This window comes from Ceratina calcarata, unplaced genomic scaffold, assembly GCF_001652005.2.
Source record: "Ceratina calcarata isolate Rehan_Ccalc_2016 unplaced genomic scaffold, ASM165200v1 scaffold422.2, whole genome shotgun sequence".
NCBI lineage: Eukaryota > Metazoa > Arthropoda > Insecta > Hymenoptera > Apidae > Ceratina > Ceratina calcarata.
Window position 1 is genome coordinate 163,478 of NW_017165837.1, and position 16,271 is coordinate 179,748.

At 39.0% G+C, this 16,271-nt stretch overlaps 7 protein-coding genes across 7 annotated transcripts in view; 5 read left to right on the forward strand and 2 right to left on the reverse strand.

Annotated features, from left to right (window-relative positions):
- Positions 1-147, forward strand: part of LOC113464562 (carbonic anhydrase 7-like) — a 779-nt gene extending 632 nt beyond the window's left edge. The window contains exon 4 of the mRNA XM_026814947.1: positions 28-147. Within this exon, the coding sequence (XP_026670748.1) occupies positions 28-147 (120 nt within the window). The remainder of the gene's footprint in view (positions 1-27) is intronic.
- Positions 21-2,115, forward strand: LOC108626592 (carbonic anhydrase-like). The gene is made up of 7 exons (XM_026814985.1): positions 21-697; positions 795-929; positions 1,092-1,236; positions 1,311-1,416; positions 1,506-1,608; positions 1,686-1,822; positions 1,880-2,115. The coding sequence occupies exons 1-7, from the start codon at positions 673-675 to the stop codon at positions 1,988-1,990; spliced, it is 762 nt and encodes a 253-aa protein (XP_026670786.1). The 5' UTR covers positions 21-672; the 3' UTR covers positions 1,991-2,115.
- Positions 2,116-2,249: 134 nt separating this feature from the next.
- LOC108626593 (MYCBP-associated protein) lies at positions 2,250-4,309 on the reverse strand. The gene has a single exon (XM_018027332.2). The coding sequence runs from the start codon at positions 4,176-4,178 to the stop codon at positions 2,250-2,252; it is 1,929 nt and encodes a 642-aa protein (XP_017882821.1). The 5' UTR covers positions 4,179-4,309.
- On the forward strand, positions 4,300-4,992 carry LOC108626594 (carbonic anhydrase 3). The gene is made up of 3 exons (XM_026814948.1): positions 4,300-4,573; positions 4,638-4,782; positions 4,866-4,992. Exons 1-3 carry the CDS (start codon positions 4,300-4,302, stop codon positions 4,990-4,992), a joined length of 546 nt encoding a protein of 181 aa, XP_026670749.1.
- Positions 4,993-4,998: 6 nt separating this feature from the next.
- Positions 4,999-5,576, forward strand: LOC113464563 (carbonic anhydrase 1-like). Its single transcript, XM_026814949.1, has 2 exons — positions 4,999-5,278; positions 5,346-5,576. The coding sequence occupies exons 1-2, from the start codon at positions 5,078-5,080 to the stop codon at positions 5,574-5,576; spliced, it is 432 nt and encodes a 143-aa protein (XP_026670750.1). The 5' UTR covers positions 4,999-5,077.
- A 113-nt stretch (positions 5,577-5,689) lies between these two features.
- On the reverse strand, positions 5,690-7,480 carry LOC108626604 (uncharacterized). The gene is made up of 6 exons (XM_018027348.2): positions 7,221-7,480; positions 6,930-7,130; positions 6,653-6,831; positions 6,289-6,587; positions 5,973-6,220; positions 5,690-5,864 (listed from the first exon to the last, which is right to left on the reverse strand). Exons 1-6 carry the CDS (start codon positions 7,478-7,480, stop codon positions 5,690-5,692), a joined length of 1,362 nt encoding a protein of 453 aa, XP_017882837.2.
- A 3,333-nt stretch (positions 7,481-10,813) lies between these two features.
- Positions 10,814-14,690, forward strand: LOC108626602 (homeobox protein MSH-C). Its single transcript, XM_018027345.2, has 4 exons — positions 10,814-11,297; positions 11,533-11,691; positions 13,903-14,006; positions 14,314-14,690. The coding sequence occupies exons 1-4, from the start codon at positions 10,856-10,858 to the stop codon at positions 14,617-14,619; spliced, it is 1,011 nt and encodes a 336-aa protein (XP_017882834.1). The 5' UTR covers positions 10,814-10,855; the 3' UTR covers positions 14,620-14,690.
- The last annotated feature ends 1,581 nt before the right edge of the window (positions 14,691-16,271 follow it).

A 16,271-nucleotide genomic window follows, 5' to 3' on the forward strand; every position in this document is an offset into this window, starting at 1 on the left:
ACTATGTATATTTTATTTTGAAAATAGATGGATCAATTCAGGAGTCTTTACGACGGTAGATGGAAAAATATATTAGGTAACTGTAGACCGCAGCAACGGCTTCAAAGAAGAAGAATTTTATTCGCTACAGACGATGCAGTAGCATGAAATAATTAATTGCAACTTGTATCGACGACTGTTATGTAAAAATTTAAATTAACTCGTGCATCTGTTTCATAAACTTTAATGAAAGTGTATCAAGAAAATGAGGAAATACAATAATTTTGGCACATTGAAAAACGAGTATTTTGGCCAGTCTGGTTCTGTTTCGGCCCACTTTGATCCGTTTGGCCTTGTTTCGGCCCACTTCGGTCCGAAATAGTACCAAACGGGCCGAACCGCATCAATCTTATTATCTAGTATCTATTATTTATTATTTATTCTACCTTTTTATAATCATCTAAAACGTTTAAAAATATATCCTCGATTTTCATCAATCATGTATATCATGTACCATCTATATGATAGAAATTTTTGTTTCGTTGTTTCATAATACTTCACGTAATAGATCTGCAATTTTCAGTTCCGTAACATGCCAATACCCTATCCACCATGTCATCTATAGAAAAGAATTAAAAATTTTTAATATGAAGAAGATACCTAAACTCGGCAACAATATATCACATTTAAGAAATGGAAGGATATACAGGCTTAATAGGTATTGCGATAAACGATGCCTTTAGTGTATCATTATGTTATTAAATCTGATTACTTTTAATGATAAAATAATTTTAATAGTCTTCATTTATTGTTAGGCTTACCAACAACTGGTCAGTCTCCGATTAATTTGGACGATCGATTGGTACGAAAGAGGAAGTTCCCTCCACTTGTCATGAACGGTCACTGGTTAAACGATGGTGAAGCACGTTTGACAAATACCGGCTCTACAGGTAATGACACTAGTAACGTAGACCAACTTTAGCATATGTATATGTATACAACTCTTTCATAAATTCATAAAATCTGCAATCGTATAATAGTTGCATATTTTTAAAATGTATAAAATCAATATAATTGCTTGTAGCTAGTCTCATATATGCTTTTGTGTTTAGCCAAAATTACGTTGACCGGTGACAGGCTCCCGTCAACGATTTGCGGCGGTCCACTTGCAGACGATGTGTACGAATTTTCATCAGCGCATTTTCACTGGGGCGAAGACAATTGCAAGGGCGCGGAGCACACCATCAACAATACATGGTAAAATAGAAAACTCAGTAAATGAATTCTTAGCCGATGTGTTTCAAATTACACAAATTTTTTTATTGATTTAGGTATTCGATGGAGAGTCACGTGATACACTGGAATCGGAAATATCAGACTTACGAGGAATGTTTCAGGCATAAAGACGGATTCTGCATATTAGCGTATTTATTCTTGGTATCTGTTCCTACTTTCTGTTTACTAGTACTTTTAATTCATCTCGTGTCGCGCATTTCTTATTACGAATACGCATAATTTCACACAAGGTGCAACCAGGTTGTTGCGGCTGCATTAATCCACAATTGGAGAGGATAACGGATCACTTAAAACATGTTCTGGACGTAAATATGGAAACAAAGATACCACCTAGTCAGAATCATCGTTAATTATTGTATTTCTATGTAACAATCTCTTTAATGATACACAGCAATTGTCGTCTATTATAGATTGCTTGTCGTGGATGCGATGGGCAACATACTGCTCCACCTACTATACTTATGCGGGATCATATAATGTCGGCGAGTTTCCGGAAGTTGCTACTTGGATCGTATTTCCTGTAGTTATACCGGTACGACCTAGTGAGGTAAGTTCGGATAACACTTGAAATATATGAACTAATCTAATTAGTACTAATTCGTAGCTGAACGAATTTCGGAAGCTGAGGGACAAGGATGGGAACCGGATAAAATCGAATACGCGAGAATTACAAATGCTCAAGTGCAGACAAATATATTTGGCAGTGCAGAATTAACATCGTACAAAATTCTTGAATCGCGTTTCTGTCAGTCTTTGTAACACGTTTAACGAAATATACAACGGAATAATATATTACAATTACCTTCCTTTAACATATACATAATAAAAATTAGCCATGAATTTGCAAGTTTAATAATGACTGTCTATTAAATTTAGTTAAAATAAACAAGAACAACATTCAAAACTGAACTACTTATTACGAATCGCGTTAACTTACAAAATTTCGCAAGATTTCTAAGATATTTTTATGATGTTTATTTATCACGTTCATTTAGATTGTTAAACGACTCAATGGACGCAAACACTCGTACTATTGTTTCTCCCAAAAGTTGATACATGCGAATAAAAAATATTTCCTTATAAGGGCGATCAGTCGGTATGCAAATAGAGATTTCGCTAGGCTTCTGAATCTCTTGAGTCTTTAAAAGCATACTAGATTTCTTCGATTCTTTCTTTCGCGGGGTGTCATCCTCGATGGACATGTCCAACGTTAGCGATTGACTAGTTTCTGAAACTGTATCAGAAATCTTCTTCGTCTCGCGTAAGAAACAAGCGTTCTTTGCCATTTCACTCTCTATTTCAAACAGGTTGAAAAACGAGCACAGCAAATAATACACCACTTCGTATTTGTTGGAACGAATAGGATTGTAAAGTGTCGGTTTCAAGCTCTCCTTATAAAGCCTTCCAAACTGTAATAACAGCTCGCTTCTCAATTCAGACTGCTTCATTTTTAGCAGAACTTCCCGAAGATCGGTTAATAGCATATTCCAACGTCGTTCCCTCTGATTCGTGGCATTGTAATACAACTTGTGAAACTCGATCAAAAGGGACGGATTGTAGTGGCACAACGGATTCTTTAGAACGAACTGTTCCTCCTCCAAGAATAAATTGCCATAAGCTGGTTCCGGATGCTTGAAGGACTCGATGTTATCCAAGATTTCATTCACTATTTCTAATACCACGGTATCTCTGACGCAACGGTCTAAATAACCATCCACCATTTGAATCGGATCGGATTGCAACATTTGAGGATCCTCCGTTTCGGCGCAACCCCAAAATCGGAATATCAATGGCGAACTACATAAAACCGGGTCGGTTATAAGTCTCCAATACTCAGTAGCGACGTGCGCGTTTCGTGGCCGGTACCAGATTTTCAATTTCACGATTTGTCCCGGTAGAAGCACTCCTGTTGTTTTCTTGAAGTAAAACGGACTTGTTCGATACCCTATGGGAAGTACATTAGAGTGATAGACCTTCGGTCGCCATTCGTATATGACCACGCGATCGCCTTTGTTCTTGAACCGGATTTCCAACTCCGTTCGCTTGTTCACTTTACCGGAAAATGTTAGACTCCACATAATGGGCTCGGAACTCTGATCGCTCGCTGTCGCGGATTTGTCCCAAACGATGTCGCGATCTTGAATCCTTAATACGACAATATTCTCAGGATAACACTCGCAACACGGGTCTTTCTCTAGTACTTCTTCTGTATTCTCCTCCTCTTCTCCCTCTCCTACGCGGGTTACCGTGATCGGGGGAATCCTTGGCAACTGTTTCGGTTTTTGCACAACGAAATTTTTGATCGCCAACTCCCTCATTTCCGGTTCCTTCGGCATGAGCAATTCTATTTCCCTGGACAACTCCTGCCTTCTTCTCATCAAATACTGACTACGTTTCCACAATGGTTCCTTAGACTTCATACTAGCCAGATCCTTCTCCTTCTCTGTCAGTGCAGGTAAATCGACGTATGTAAATTCTGGGATTACGTTCAGATCTTTTTTAGTCGGTACGAATGTGATGTCAGGTAGACACGGGCACGCAGCATCGCCTTTGTATAGCTTCTCTGGCGTTCTCCAAAATTCCGGTCCCCCTCGGTACTTATCAGGTATCACCGGTACCGGTACGTTCGCGTATTCCATCAGATTCCTCATCTCGACCTGCTCGCGTACTTTCTCGCAGGAATTCACGACTTGATCGACTTGCTGGCGGCCAGTCACGCTCTTGGTGTGCTCGTACTGCGCCTTCCGTCTTTGTAACCATTGTCTCCAGTTCACCAAACGGCTGTCTTCTGTGAAATTCGACTGTGGACTGATCAGCCCGTCGCATATGCGTAACAGCGCCGGTGGTTGTTTCACCCATTTTTTAGGCTCATCCGATTTACCGATCTTTCGTGCGTAATCCATGTGCTACGAGTAGAACTATCTACTATATACAAGTATGTATCTTATTACTTGAACTTGATTTCGATTGGATAAAAGTCGAAATTATTTAGCATGTGTAGCCCGAACTTCACTTGAATTAGAAATGAGTTCAACAGGTATGACACATTTAACCATTTTATTGAAGAATCTATCTTTTTATAATGCTCTTCATGCACTGTGTATTTTAGTGGAAGTGTTAGAGAACAAAGAGGAAAATGTTAAGTTGATTCAAACTTTATCTGACACCGACGGCACCTTAGAGGGCCCGATCGATTTAGACATTAATAATATGAAAGTCATGGAATTGGATCCTTTGGAATGGACCGATATCAGTACACCACCGAGGAAACTGAAAATTACTAACACAGGTTACACAGGTGATTCTTTCATTCAATTTCATTTATATAATTTCTGTAATTTATTGATAATTATCAATCGCAGTAATTCTCAGCGCTAAATGGCAGCAGGACATTCGTCCTTATATCTCTGGCGGACCTTTCACCGTAAATTACGTATTCTCACAAGTTCACTTTCATTGGGGAGAGAATGAAATGACAGGCAGCGAACATACCATCGATGGTGGGAAGTATGACATTTATTTTGAATCAAAGAAAAACATTTTGTAAGCAAAAAATAAATTTATAAAAAATGTAATCAATTAATTCAAAGCATGCCTATGGAGGTCCACGTTGTCCTCTTCAGAGACGAATACGAATCTCTGGAGTTAGCGCTCCGACGACCCAACGGCGTTTCCGTTATAGTATATTTTTGTAAGGTGTCGAATCAGAATACTTAATTTAATTCTATTGTTACATATACTATCATAAAAATCATAAATGAAGCTTGGCTGTTATTAGTTACAGAACGACCCAAATGACTTCATGGAAGAAATAGTAAAGAATTTGTTAGAAATTCGTACTACGGATTCGTCAGTTCGCATAGCCCCTTCGAGCTTAACTAACTTTCTGATACCCTTTACGGAGGACTATTTCTTATACTGGGGCTCCATTATAACAATAAGCAATATACACAGTATTCTTTGGTTAATTTGCAGAGAACCAATTGGTATTACCACGAGACAAGTAAACTGGAGTTAGATTTTTTTTTATATATGTATATTTAATTTAGTACATAATTGTGTCTATTAAGGTCGCAGAGTTTCGCAAGTTACACAACCAGTGTGGCGGGCCTATATTATCGAACGTACGTCAACGAAAACCCCTGCAAGGCAGAGACGTTTTCCACGTTTGTCCCTCTGGATCATTGTACGCTTCCCTTCTACCAGTCCCACGAATTTACGATCATGGGACATCCAGCTTGAATCGGAAAGGTACACCCAGCAATGAAGATGATGCTGTACATGACGTACAAAATCCTTGATATCGTTATACCAGTGATCGTTGAAAGCTATTTCTAGAAATACGTGTAAGCTATGGTAACTGAATAAATAATTGACACATAAATGTTGATACAAAAATTGATATATGAGAGAATTATTTCCTCCGTCTTCTGCGCCTTTTGACCCTTTCCTTGTTGAGATCGCAATTGGGATACAGGAGGCTACAATCGGCTCCGCCCAAGCCGAGGACAGAAGCTTTTACAGAATTCATCATTGCCGACCACGGAGATCCTTTTAACACCCTGCTGGACACCCAGCTCATCCCCAAACTAGAAACATCGGTTTAATACATCATTTCCCCCAATTTTTTAAATTAAAACGTCATGAACCTCGGTCGTTTCTATATTGCATATTTAGATATATGTATATTATTTTACCTCCAAACAGGTACCCAAATTTTACGTGCGTCCGCAGACTGCGTGGAACGGCGATTATTCTCGCAGAGAATTCTACGAATGCAATTCCCGGAATCTAAGTCAGCAACAAGGGCTCCCTCGATGCTTCGAAGAACGTGATAAGATAGTTCGTTCAACTCTTCTTCGCTCGCATACGACAAAGGTAACCCAGCGATATTCCTCTTGACACGTTGAGTTGTCATTGTAACCATAGTTGTGTTCATATTCATCTATATAATAAAACGTTAAAAATGTATATAATGTACTGTTTTGAGGGAAGTTTGTCGGTTCAGTGTACCGTGGCATTCATCAGCAGTTGTATAAGAAAACATCCGAAAGCCAGGAATGCGAGAGCTGTAAGCGCGATTTCGAAAAAATCTTTTATGGAGAGCTCGCTTCCCTTTCCCTTGTAATAGGGTTTGTGATCGTATTCTTCCATGTGTTCGTGATACATCGGTGCCTCGTAGTAGTGTTCCTCGTGTACTTCAGGAATAATTTCGGGATGATGTAAAAAGTGACCACCATCGTGACCATAAGCTTGACCATAAGCTTGACCGTAATAAAAATTTTGCCCCGACGAGGATGAGAGCATATGATCTGTTTAATAAACTCCGCTTTTAAAATACTTCTTTATTTCCGAATTCTATTGAAATTAATTTTACCATTTTCATCGCTATGCCCTTCGTATAAGCCAACCTTGCCAGAAGGCAGAGGAGCTTGCATCGCGAATCCCGTCACTTCCCCATCGAAATCGTTGAAATTGTCGTCACGGCCACCGTGCTTTCTCTTCATTTTCTTTTGCGGTGCGTAGTGACGATACACATCGTCCAGAGTCGTCCTCCTGTACACCAAATATACTTTTCAAGTTAGGAAGTTAATTCGCAGACACAACATAGTACACGCTTCATAAGTTTTGCAATGAGATCTTTCAATATTTACCGCTGCAACCAGTTTTTGTACTTTGAACTTCCCTCGTCGGCCAATAATTTATCGTGAACAGTAACGTTATCATCGTCCATTGAATTATATAGATCATTACTGTCTTCTATATTGAGCCGCCTTTTACTTCTCGGCGTGCTCACTATTTTCACTATTTCCTCAGCCATGTAACCATGACACAGATACTCGTTCATCTTTTTCCTAATGACACACACATTACGAATTCCATTTTAAAATACCATTTACACATTTTATACAATTTATCTAGATAATATTGATTTTCAGATTTACCTATGATAATCCATTTCGTTCAATGCCTTAAAAATGGTCCCATCCACAGCTGCATTATCAAAGCTTTGCGTTGTATTATTGATAACTTGTTGATCCGCAAACAGAAATGATCCAGGCAGTAGATCAACGGAAAGTATGTCCTCTTCGTTGATACAGAACTCGTTGCCGTCGTCGAAACATTCTTCAGCGGAATTCGTATAAACCGTAGATATAATCAAAATCCAGATTCTGGTAAAACGAATTTCTTTCAGCGAATTCATTTATAAAGAACGAAGAGTGTAAGCGTTCGTGCGAGCTGAGTTTCGTTACTACGTGAGAAATGCGGCACGAAGGAGACTGACAAAACGGAGACACGCTCTCGAAGACAAGCTAGATGTTCCTCTGCTAGAAATAATTGCCTTAACTGTACGTCTGTTTAAGTGACGTTAACACAGTTAGTTTTCATTTAACGAAACGAATCAATTAAATACGTCAACAAGTAATCTTGAAAAATAATAATAATGTATAAAATATCTACGAATTAAATTCAGAAAATATTTAAAATACTTTTATTGAATAATTTCCAAGACATGACGATAGTAAAATAGAAGTGTGTTTAATAAGCGATTTATAATCAGTTGTATTTCAACGGTTAAGATAAATATCCCACATGCAAACAGAATAGATTTTCCGGATACATATTTGAACACGTGTTTATAATCCCATATCAATCGGTGGCACTACCAGCCGATTTACACGTAACCAGACACCTATGATTAAATACGTTTATTAAAAACCACTTACGCCGCTCTTATGAATGTTTTAGGAGCGGAGGGTTTCTCGGGATGGCTTGGATAGGTCGGTGAGATGAGGTAATGGGGGCTTTGTTCCCTTGGGAACTCGCTCACCTGTCTAATATCTCGCGAGAGTGGCTATATCTGTACCCATACCAATAGCGACCATTTATATATGAAGGTTACTGAAAATTAATTACACACTCTTCAAAGAAACTGTAGCATCGCCAATTTCTCACACGCGTGCTCTCTTTAGTACATTAATTTTATGTACATTAAAATCTAAGCCTAATTACATGATTAATATTCTCCCTGGAAATAAAATTAAATTTGTTTTTTTTATTTCGTTTCCTAATTTTGTTATATAAATGACTTGAATTTGCTAATGGCTTTTGAAAGTAGTTTAATAAGCATAAATCAATTGGAGGATAACGTGACGAGTTTGAACGAAACACTGGGAACATTTGGAGTTTGAAACCTCGGGTGCGGCGTCCATAAAGTTTCCGCGTGTGAGAAACGTTCCACGGCAATTTGCGCGCGCGTTAGTACACCCTCCTTTTCTCAGGTGTTTGATTGATCGTTTCAATTACACCGCGCAGCGTGCATCAAACGCAAAAGTAAAGTACGGTATCTATGGGACGATCGGTCCATTCGAGTGTTTCGCTGAACTCTTCAACCGGTCGTATAAAAGTTTTTTGGAAAATCCGTCGAGCAGATAAATCGAGCAACACTTTTCAGCTTAATTAGTACGAAACGATGACCGATGCAATTTATGATACTATCAAGAGGAAGTGGCGATCTCTTTTTCAAATATTTTCAGAGAGATTTTAAGGGCTCGTAAAGGTTTCTCGGAAGATGGTTATCCGTGAAATTCCATGTTCGCAGACCTTGTCGTTACTTCCTCCTTTCACACCTAACGAAAACACGATGCACGGCATTTCGTTTCATGTAACCGGGACTCAATATTTGTTCTCCTCACTTGCACACTTAAATTCCTCGAGAATCCTCGTAAACGACACATAAAGAAAATCCGATATTCTTTTTTACGCGGACGTAGCTGTACCTTTATTGATCATTCGATATAATCAACGTTGGAACGTCCTCGTTCCTCTCGTTACGCGTTAACGTGTAAATCTCTTCAATGAATAATGGAACAGTTTTCATCTTTTGTACAGGAGCGAAGGGACTAGACATTGAGCGAGGAAACGAATTGATGATACGAGGTCGCGATGAAAAGTTCTCACAATCGCCATTGGCCCTTTACCAGTTGCAATGTTGAATTGAATAGATTTACGGTGGTGTAAGGATGAACATTGAGATTGCCACCGTCTGACCGGAAACTAATGGTACCGCTTCCTCCGAAAATACTCAGGGTTTCGTAAACAGAAACGGTGTGATTCGATGGAAATGAGCGGAAATCATATTATACTGATTATGTCTTTTATTATTAAAGATTATAAGAAATTTAATGTTTCCTTATAAAACGTATCATTCATCCCCATCTTCCATAATTTTTCTAATGATTATTGATTATGTTCCTTCAATGTTCATTCAGGATTACTTCATTTGGAGGTAATTTTTATTACGTTTTATTATGAAATTCTGCTTCTTGTTAAAAATATTCACCGGATACAGAAAAGTGTATCATGAGAACCACTGAACGGAGTTTAGTAAACGCGTGAAGAAGTATTTTGAGGTACTTTTTCACGGCGTTCTCCGTATGGCAGCAGCGTTTATCCATTGCGGAGGAGTATATGGGATAGAGAAGGAACCATTAGTTTGCTGACATAAAGCCCTGAAATAGAGGGGTCGAAGAAGGCGGACACTGTGGAAGAGCATGCGCTCCCTAAACCAATCCGAGCCTCGCGTTCTGATCCCTGTTACATTTTTTTTTCGGTGGATGAAGTTGGCTACTGCGCATACCATACAGGGTGATTCTTTTCCCAGCCGATTCAGAGGCATTGTGAGCATTTAAATAGCCGATAATGATTATCAAAAATGTATATACAAACTCCAAGCAGATAAAATTGAATGAAGGAGATGAAACGTCGCGATAGATGAACAAACGTAGTGACACTATCCTTAGATCTATTGAGAAAAAGGATCACCATGTATTATTAAATCAATTCAGCTTTTGTAATTTTTGTACAATAATTTATTTCAAGACTAGCAAATTAAGTATTTATTAATACTATTTATTAGATAACAGCACGTCTTAGATTGATGATGAGAGAAAAGAGGAAAATGAATCACGAGAAGGGAAGCTTGAAGATGTTTTAGGAGAAGAGTGCCCTATCGATTTATCGCGGTGTATGATAGTAAAGCAACGTTAAACCAGTGTGAATAAGCTTTTGACCCTACTCCGATCGGGTAACCGAAACGAGTGGGGGTTTCTGGCGCGAGATGTTAGTCCAGTATCGCGGGATGACCTTCCCTCAGGAACTGCTGGTGGGGGAGGCTGGGAGGTTCTTCTGGACCACAGACACGTGCCACCTGTCATACATTTCGAAGTACTTGCTTTCGAAAGGTTGTGAGGGAGATTAGCTGTAGATTAGATCCGAAATGAGGAGTAAAAATTAACTGGCATTTAACATCTGAACGTTTAACGAAACGAAATAGAGTCATGGTTATTATTAATAGTAAGAGATGAACGTGTTAGTGAGTGCAATTCGAAATATCCTTTTAATCAAGGAACTACTTTGTGGATATAAGATGTGCGTGATGTAAGATTATCTTAAACGACGACTGTGAAGTGTAAATTGTGAATCGAGACACGGTCTCACGATTTTATTACGATTTCTTCTAATTATCTTAGATTCTCGTTTGAAAGTGCACGAATTCTGTGAACTTTGTCTAAGTCCAATGACATTACCGGCGATGGAGCTTTACCAAAATCGCAGTAAAGTGAACGAGGATATGTACGACTTGCGACGGGCTCCGACGCAACAAGACGTCAAGAAGATCCGCATCGTTGACAATATCTATGAACGCGCAAGAGGAGACCGTGAACGATTCGCGATGTCTCCGGGCAATAATCATCAAGACACAATGGAATATGCGTCGGATTCCAGCAACGGAAGTTACAAAGAAATACACAGGAAACCAATAGAAGGAAAAAATTCGTCACCCGTCGCAGCGTCCAGCGCTTTCACTATTGATAATATTCTTGGTAGGCGCGAGAAGAAAGATGCAGATTTGTCGTCCGGGTTAAACGATTGCGAGGACAGGGAAGAGGAACAGGGAGACGAGAAAATTGAAGACAACCAGTTCATCAGACCAACTGCCATATCAGCGACACGTTCAGGTAAAATATAAGACTGAGGATTTTTACATAAACACATCAGTTCTAATAATTGTACATAAGTTTCATTGTATTGGAATATACAATTAGCATCTGCATATTTTTTTACATATTCGATTTTTTTATAAATAAATAAAATCCAAATATGAATTCCAATTCTATTTCTAAAAAATGTAATCATTTTCTTCAGTTGGATTTATTATATTATAAGTGCTAAGGGAAACGATATCTTTTATAGAAATGAGCCCAGGATTATATGCACCGACAGGATTATCGTATTCCGAAGTCACACTTTCAGATGCTTCAAGCTATTCGGCAACATCTCTTGCCTCTGCATCTATCTTATACAATAGTTGGTTTGCTCAAACGAAACCCGTACAGCTGTTCGGTTTACAAGGTAAGCGCCCTTAGTATCAAATAATTTAAAAAAAGAATCTATGTGAAAAATAAATTCGATCATTTAGAAATCAAGGGTATTATGACACTTTGTTATTTTCGAAATTGCAACTTTTTATACCTTCTTTGAGAACCTCCTAGCGTGGGGGTGTTTCGTTTAGTTACGACAAAAGACTCTAATTATCTGCTCGTAATAACTTATCGGCGTAATTCCATTTTCGCGAACAATGCCGAGAGGAGCAAAATCGTGGCGCTCCTCCGTGGCTCCAAGGGAATATTGGACATTATCCACGGCGCCTGTGATAACAGCTTTTCGACACGCGATCGTCACATTAACAGTTGGGGTGTTGCATCCCCCACATTTCGGTCTGTTACTGGTCAGGTGTAAAACATTTAGTTTGAATGCCAGACGTTTCTAGTTTCACGTATCAAACCATTATAACAAGATCGTAAATTTGTAGACGAAATTAAATAATTAAACAGTTATCGCAGCTTAATGTGAATTCGTAATATGGATTCAGCTTTTGATAATCTGTACAATTTTATACATTGTGTTTACATTCTCTGGACGTTCGATCATAAAATCAGCTGCCTAATTATAATACTTTTCTTGAATATCGTAGACTGTTCCTACGCATCGAATTCTTTTTTCAATTTCGTTATATGTAATTGAGCATCTCGGAACGCGAATAATATTCATCAGAGACTTCAATCCGCCATCGTTGTTCGCGTCTTTCGCTACTATCCGCCATGCTGTTAGGAGCCCATTTATCAACGACGTTGCTCTAACCACCTTCCGGAGATGTGCTAAATGTCTCCGTACACTCGTAAATCTTTGCTCCGTCAGTTTTCTTTCTTCGTCGCAGCGTTCCCTTTTTGGCCAACAGTCTCGGGACTTCTAGGAAACATAGCCAATTTGTACGACCAATTCGTTTCGATCAATCAAAACCAACGCGAGATAGAGGTTCACATTTTTTACACGACTGTTTGTGAATACGTTCTCTTAATATTTGAAGAAATTCATTTTTATTCGCGAATGTAATAAAATGTGTTTAAGACACGTCAATAGAGTTTAAGACAATAGGGGAAATTGTGTACAAAAGATAGAAAGTGAGACATCGTTTGTAATAATGACGCATACTGGAAAGGTTTATGGGAGACTACAAAAGGTCTTGTATAAACATACGACATCTATTTGTTGGCTCAGAATATAAGGGCTAGGTAGCTAACTGGACATCAAACAAGGGAAACGCCTAAAAAAAAAAACGCCTATTCCTACGTGAGGCCTCATCGCGATTTTCAGAATTCGATGATAACCACTTTACCAGAAAACATGGTAACCATTTTACGACTCTGGCAAATGTTAAAAGCTGTGAGTTACAAAGTATCCGAAATGTGTTGTATCTCTAACTTTACTTTTTCGAAATTCCTTATAAAACAAAGAAATCGATTATTCGACGATATTCATTTATAGAAATTGATGTTAAATAAATGAGAGGCTTATTAAGACTAGCGTTGTTAACATCATCATTATTTAATTATTTAGTAGTATTTTACATAGGATTATATAAATATTATAATAATTTTTTTATTATACAAACATAAGCATCTGTAATAGCTTAAATAGCATTATTTGTTTTATTACGACTATAAACCCGAGTGTGAAAACCGTAGGATTGCGATCAGAGCGTTTTCTTTGTGTAGTTTTTTATGTCTGACGACAGTGTCATGTTATCTAAATGCGACTAACAACAGTATAATACCTCATATAACCCCTTGAACGGAAATGTGTGGATCTTCTTTACACCATAATGATAATCGCATCCAAACGTTCCTGGGTATAAACTGTTTGCCTACTTCTTTACCACATTCTGTCTGGTATTGACAGTAAGATGTCACACGTACCTCAAACAGTCCCGCATGTTTTAGACACGCTTGGTAACTCTAGTCGCGGCCCAATAAGCAGGCCGCGCCGGAGAAAGTGGTAATTGAGTACAAGCTGACAAAGTTAGCCGAACAATTAAGAAACATGATTATAATGTTAAATTTTTATTATCGCGGCCGTAAATCTTCGGGAAGGTCCGTCTCTATCGGGTGTCATCTCCTTTAAAGACACTGGCTAATTAATATTTAACTACAGCGGAGGTTCTCGCGGTTGACAGCAAAATTTCGATTCCTCGAAGTTTCGTGACACGTTTAATTGTTTGCTCAGCGCCCAAACCCAGTGGGAGACGGTCCAGAAAGCCGGGAATTGATCGGAAACCACGACAGGCGTACAGCGCGAAGCAACTCGAGAGGCTCGAAGCAGAATTCAAGGTAAATTATTAAACAAATTTTTAGGCATTCTGATAGTCTATCCTTCATGTTAACTATTTTACGATGTGTGTCTTCTGTTTTATTATTTACTGGTTGAAAAATTCAAAATTCCGAATATCGTTTTTACGCTCGTCGTTTAATCAGACAAGTACATAGTTAGCTCCTTAATTTTATTATGAATTGCAGGTACACGAAAATATGTATGACGTAATCTACATATGTCTAATTCCTGAGCTGAAATAATTTTTTCAAAATTACAGTCCTAATAAATTATAAACAATGATTTTATTTTTATTATTCTTTTCAGATCGACAAATATTTGAGCGTGAGTAAACGAATGGAATTATCCAAGTCGCTAAACTTGACGGAGGTACAAATAAAGACCTGGTTTCAAAACCGTCGTACCAAGTGGAAGAAGCAACTTACCTCCAGATTGAAGATCGCGCAGAGGCAGGGGTTGTTTCCACCCGCATATTTCCCACCGGCTCAGTACCCTCTGCTGCCATACTACACCGCACCCCTTGTGTTTGGGCCACCGGCGTCAGATGACGCCAACCTGACCCCGACGGCGATACCGTCCGAACCAGTAGTATCGTCGCCTGATACTGTCTGAGCAGATATCGACTCGAACTACTTGGCCGACGCGAGTCGCGCGCGAAGTGTGCAATCGAAATGAAAACGCTATTCCCCTAAGTTTCAACGTTTCTCGTGCAAAGATATAATCGAAGTGTAACGTACGTTTACTTTAAGCAATTCTCATTAGGTGGACTATTGTAAAATACGAGTTCAGTTTACCAGAAATGCATGAGATAAAAGATCTATGTACATACATAAACTACGCATAGTAATAAAACTAATTAAAGAAAATCTTTTTATCCTCTATTTTCAATTCTCAATATTCTCTCAAAGGTGTTGTAAAAATTATTTTACATATTGATTGACACTCGTGTCTACGAAGTTTGCAACGTTATTACACGACGCACATAGATCTTTATTAAATCAGGAGAGACAGACCTTCTTTGATCATTATTTTATTTGACTTTTCCCGAAACAGGCTTGTGCATTTGCTGAGAACTTTCGTCAACAATTAGAGTCAGTTTCAAACTTTCGTTCAACATTTCGTTTCCGAGGCACGAAACCGAATATCCAATTTTGCATGAGACAGACTTCCAAACTTTTAAAGTGCAACGAGTAGTGTTTATTTCACGTATAAAAAGAGTCAAAGTATACATTAATTATGTAAATCACTGTGTCCTAGTATGTTCCCGTACGCAGCGTTCAGGCCTTCCCTTGCATTGTACATTACGCCGTCTGTCAGTCTCGCAACTGACGGTTCGCACTTTGGGAAATGTGAGCGCTTTTAATTTCGGAATAATCGTATAAAGTCTTCTGATTCTCAATTTGCCTCTCTTGGTTCTCTTCTTGGCGGGCTGCGTACCTATGTCGCGCATTCTCACCTTGACCGACGACTGTACAGTCCTGACATGTGCCTCTGGACTGCAACTCTTGTCAACCGTCAACGCCTCTTTGGTAGTCGCTTGGATAGACATATGAAATTTTTCCACTTTAGACATAGCTGCCGCGAGTGCCATCGTATTTTTAGCGCAGAGATAGCAACAACTCTTCGTAAAGTCTACTCCACCAGCAGCAACAGCCGCTGCAGCATCTTTGATCGCTTCTTGACTATCTTCTATCCGAATAGTAGGCACCCGGGAATCCGGAAGATCTCTCTCTCGTCTTCTTCTTCTTTTACCTCTCTTCGGATCTTCAGAGATATCGATTTTTTCATCCCAAACACGTCTCTCTGTCGAAGGCTCGCCTACCTCTGGAAGTCTGCCCTCGTATTGTCTCGTCGAAACATCGTCTTCTTTGCCGAACGTAGTTCTTTTCCTTTTCTTCTTCTTCCTCCTATGATGTCTTTTGCATCTATCTTTTAGTCGTCTGCAAAAATTGTTCTTCTTTCCGTGCACTTGAGATAATTTAGTCCTCTTTTTCCTGCAACATTGGGCGCACCACCTGTAAGCCCTTTGCCATATCCACGGTTTCTTGTTCGTAGGATTCGAGCTGGAATTGGTGACTTGTCTTCGTCTACGAGGATTCCCGGGATTGCCCGGATTGTCTGGATTGTTCGGAGGATTGCTTTTACTTTCCGATCTTGACTGCGCTGTTACGAGATGAAATTAGTATATATTGACGGGAGGAGGACAGAGTCAACTTTGATACAATAGATTTACTTGTATCGTACTCGGATGGATCCGGCGTTTG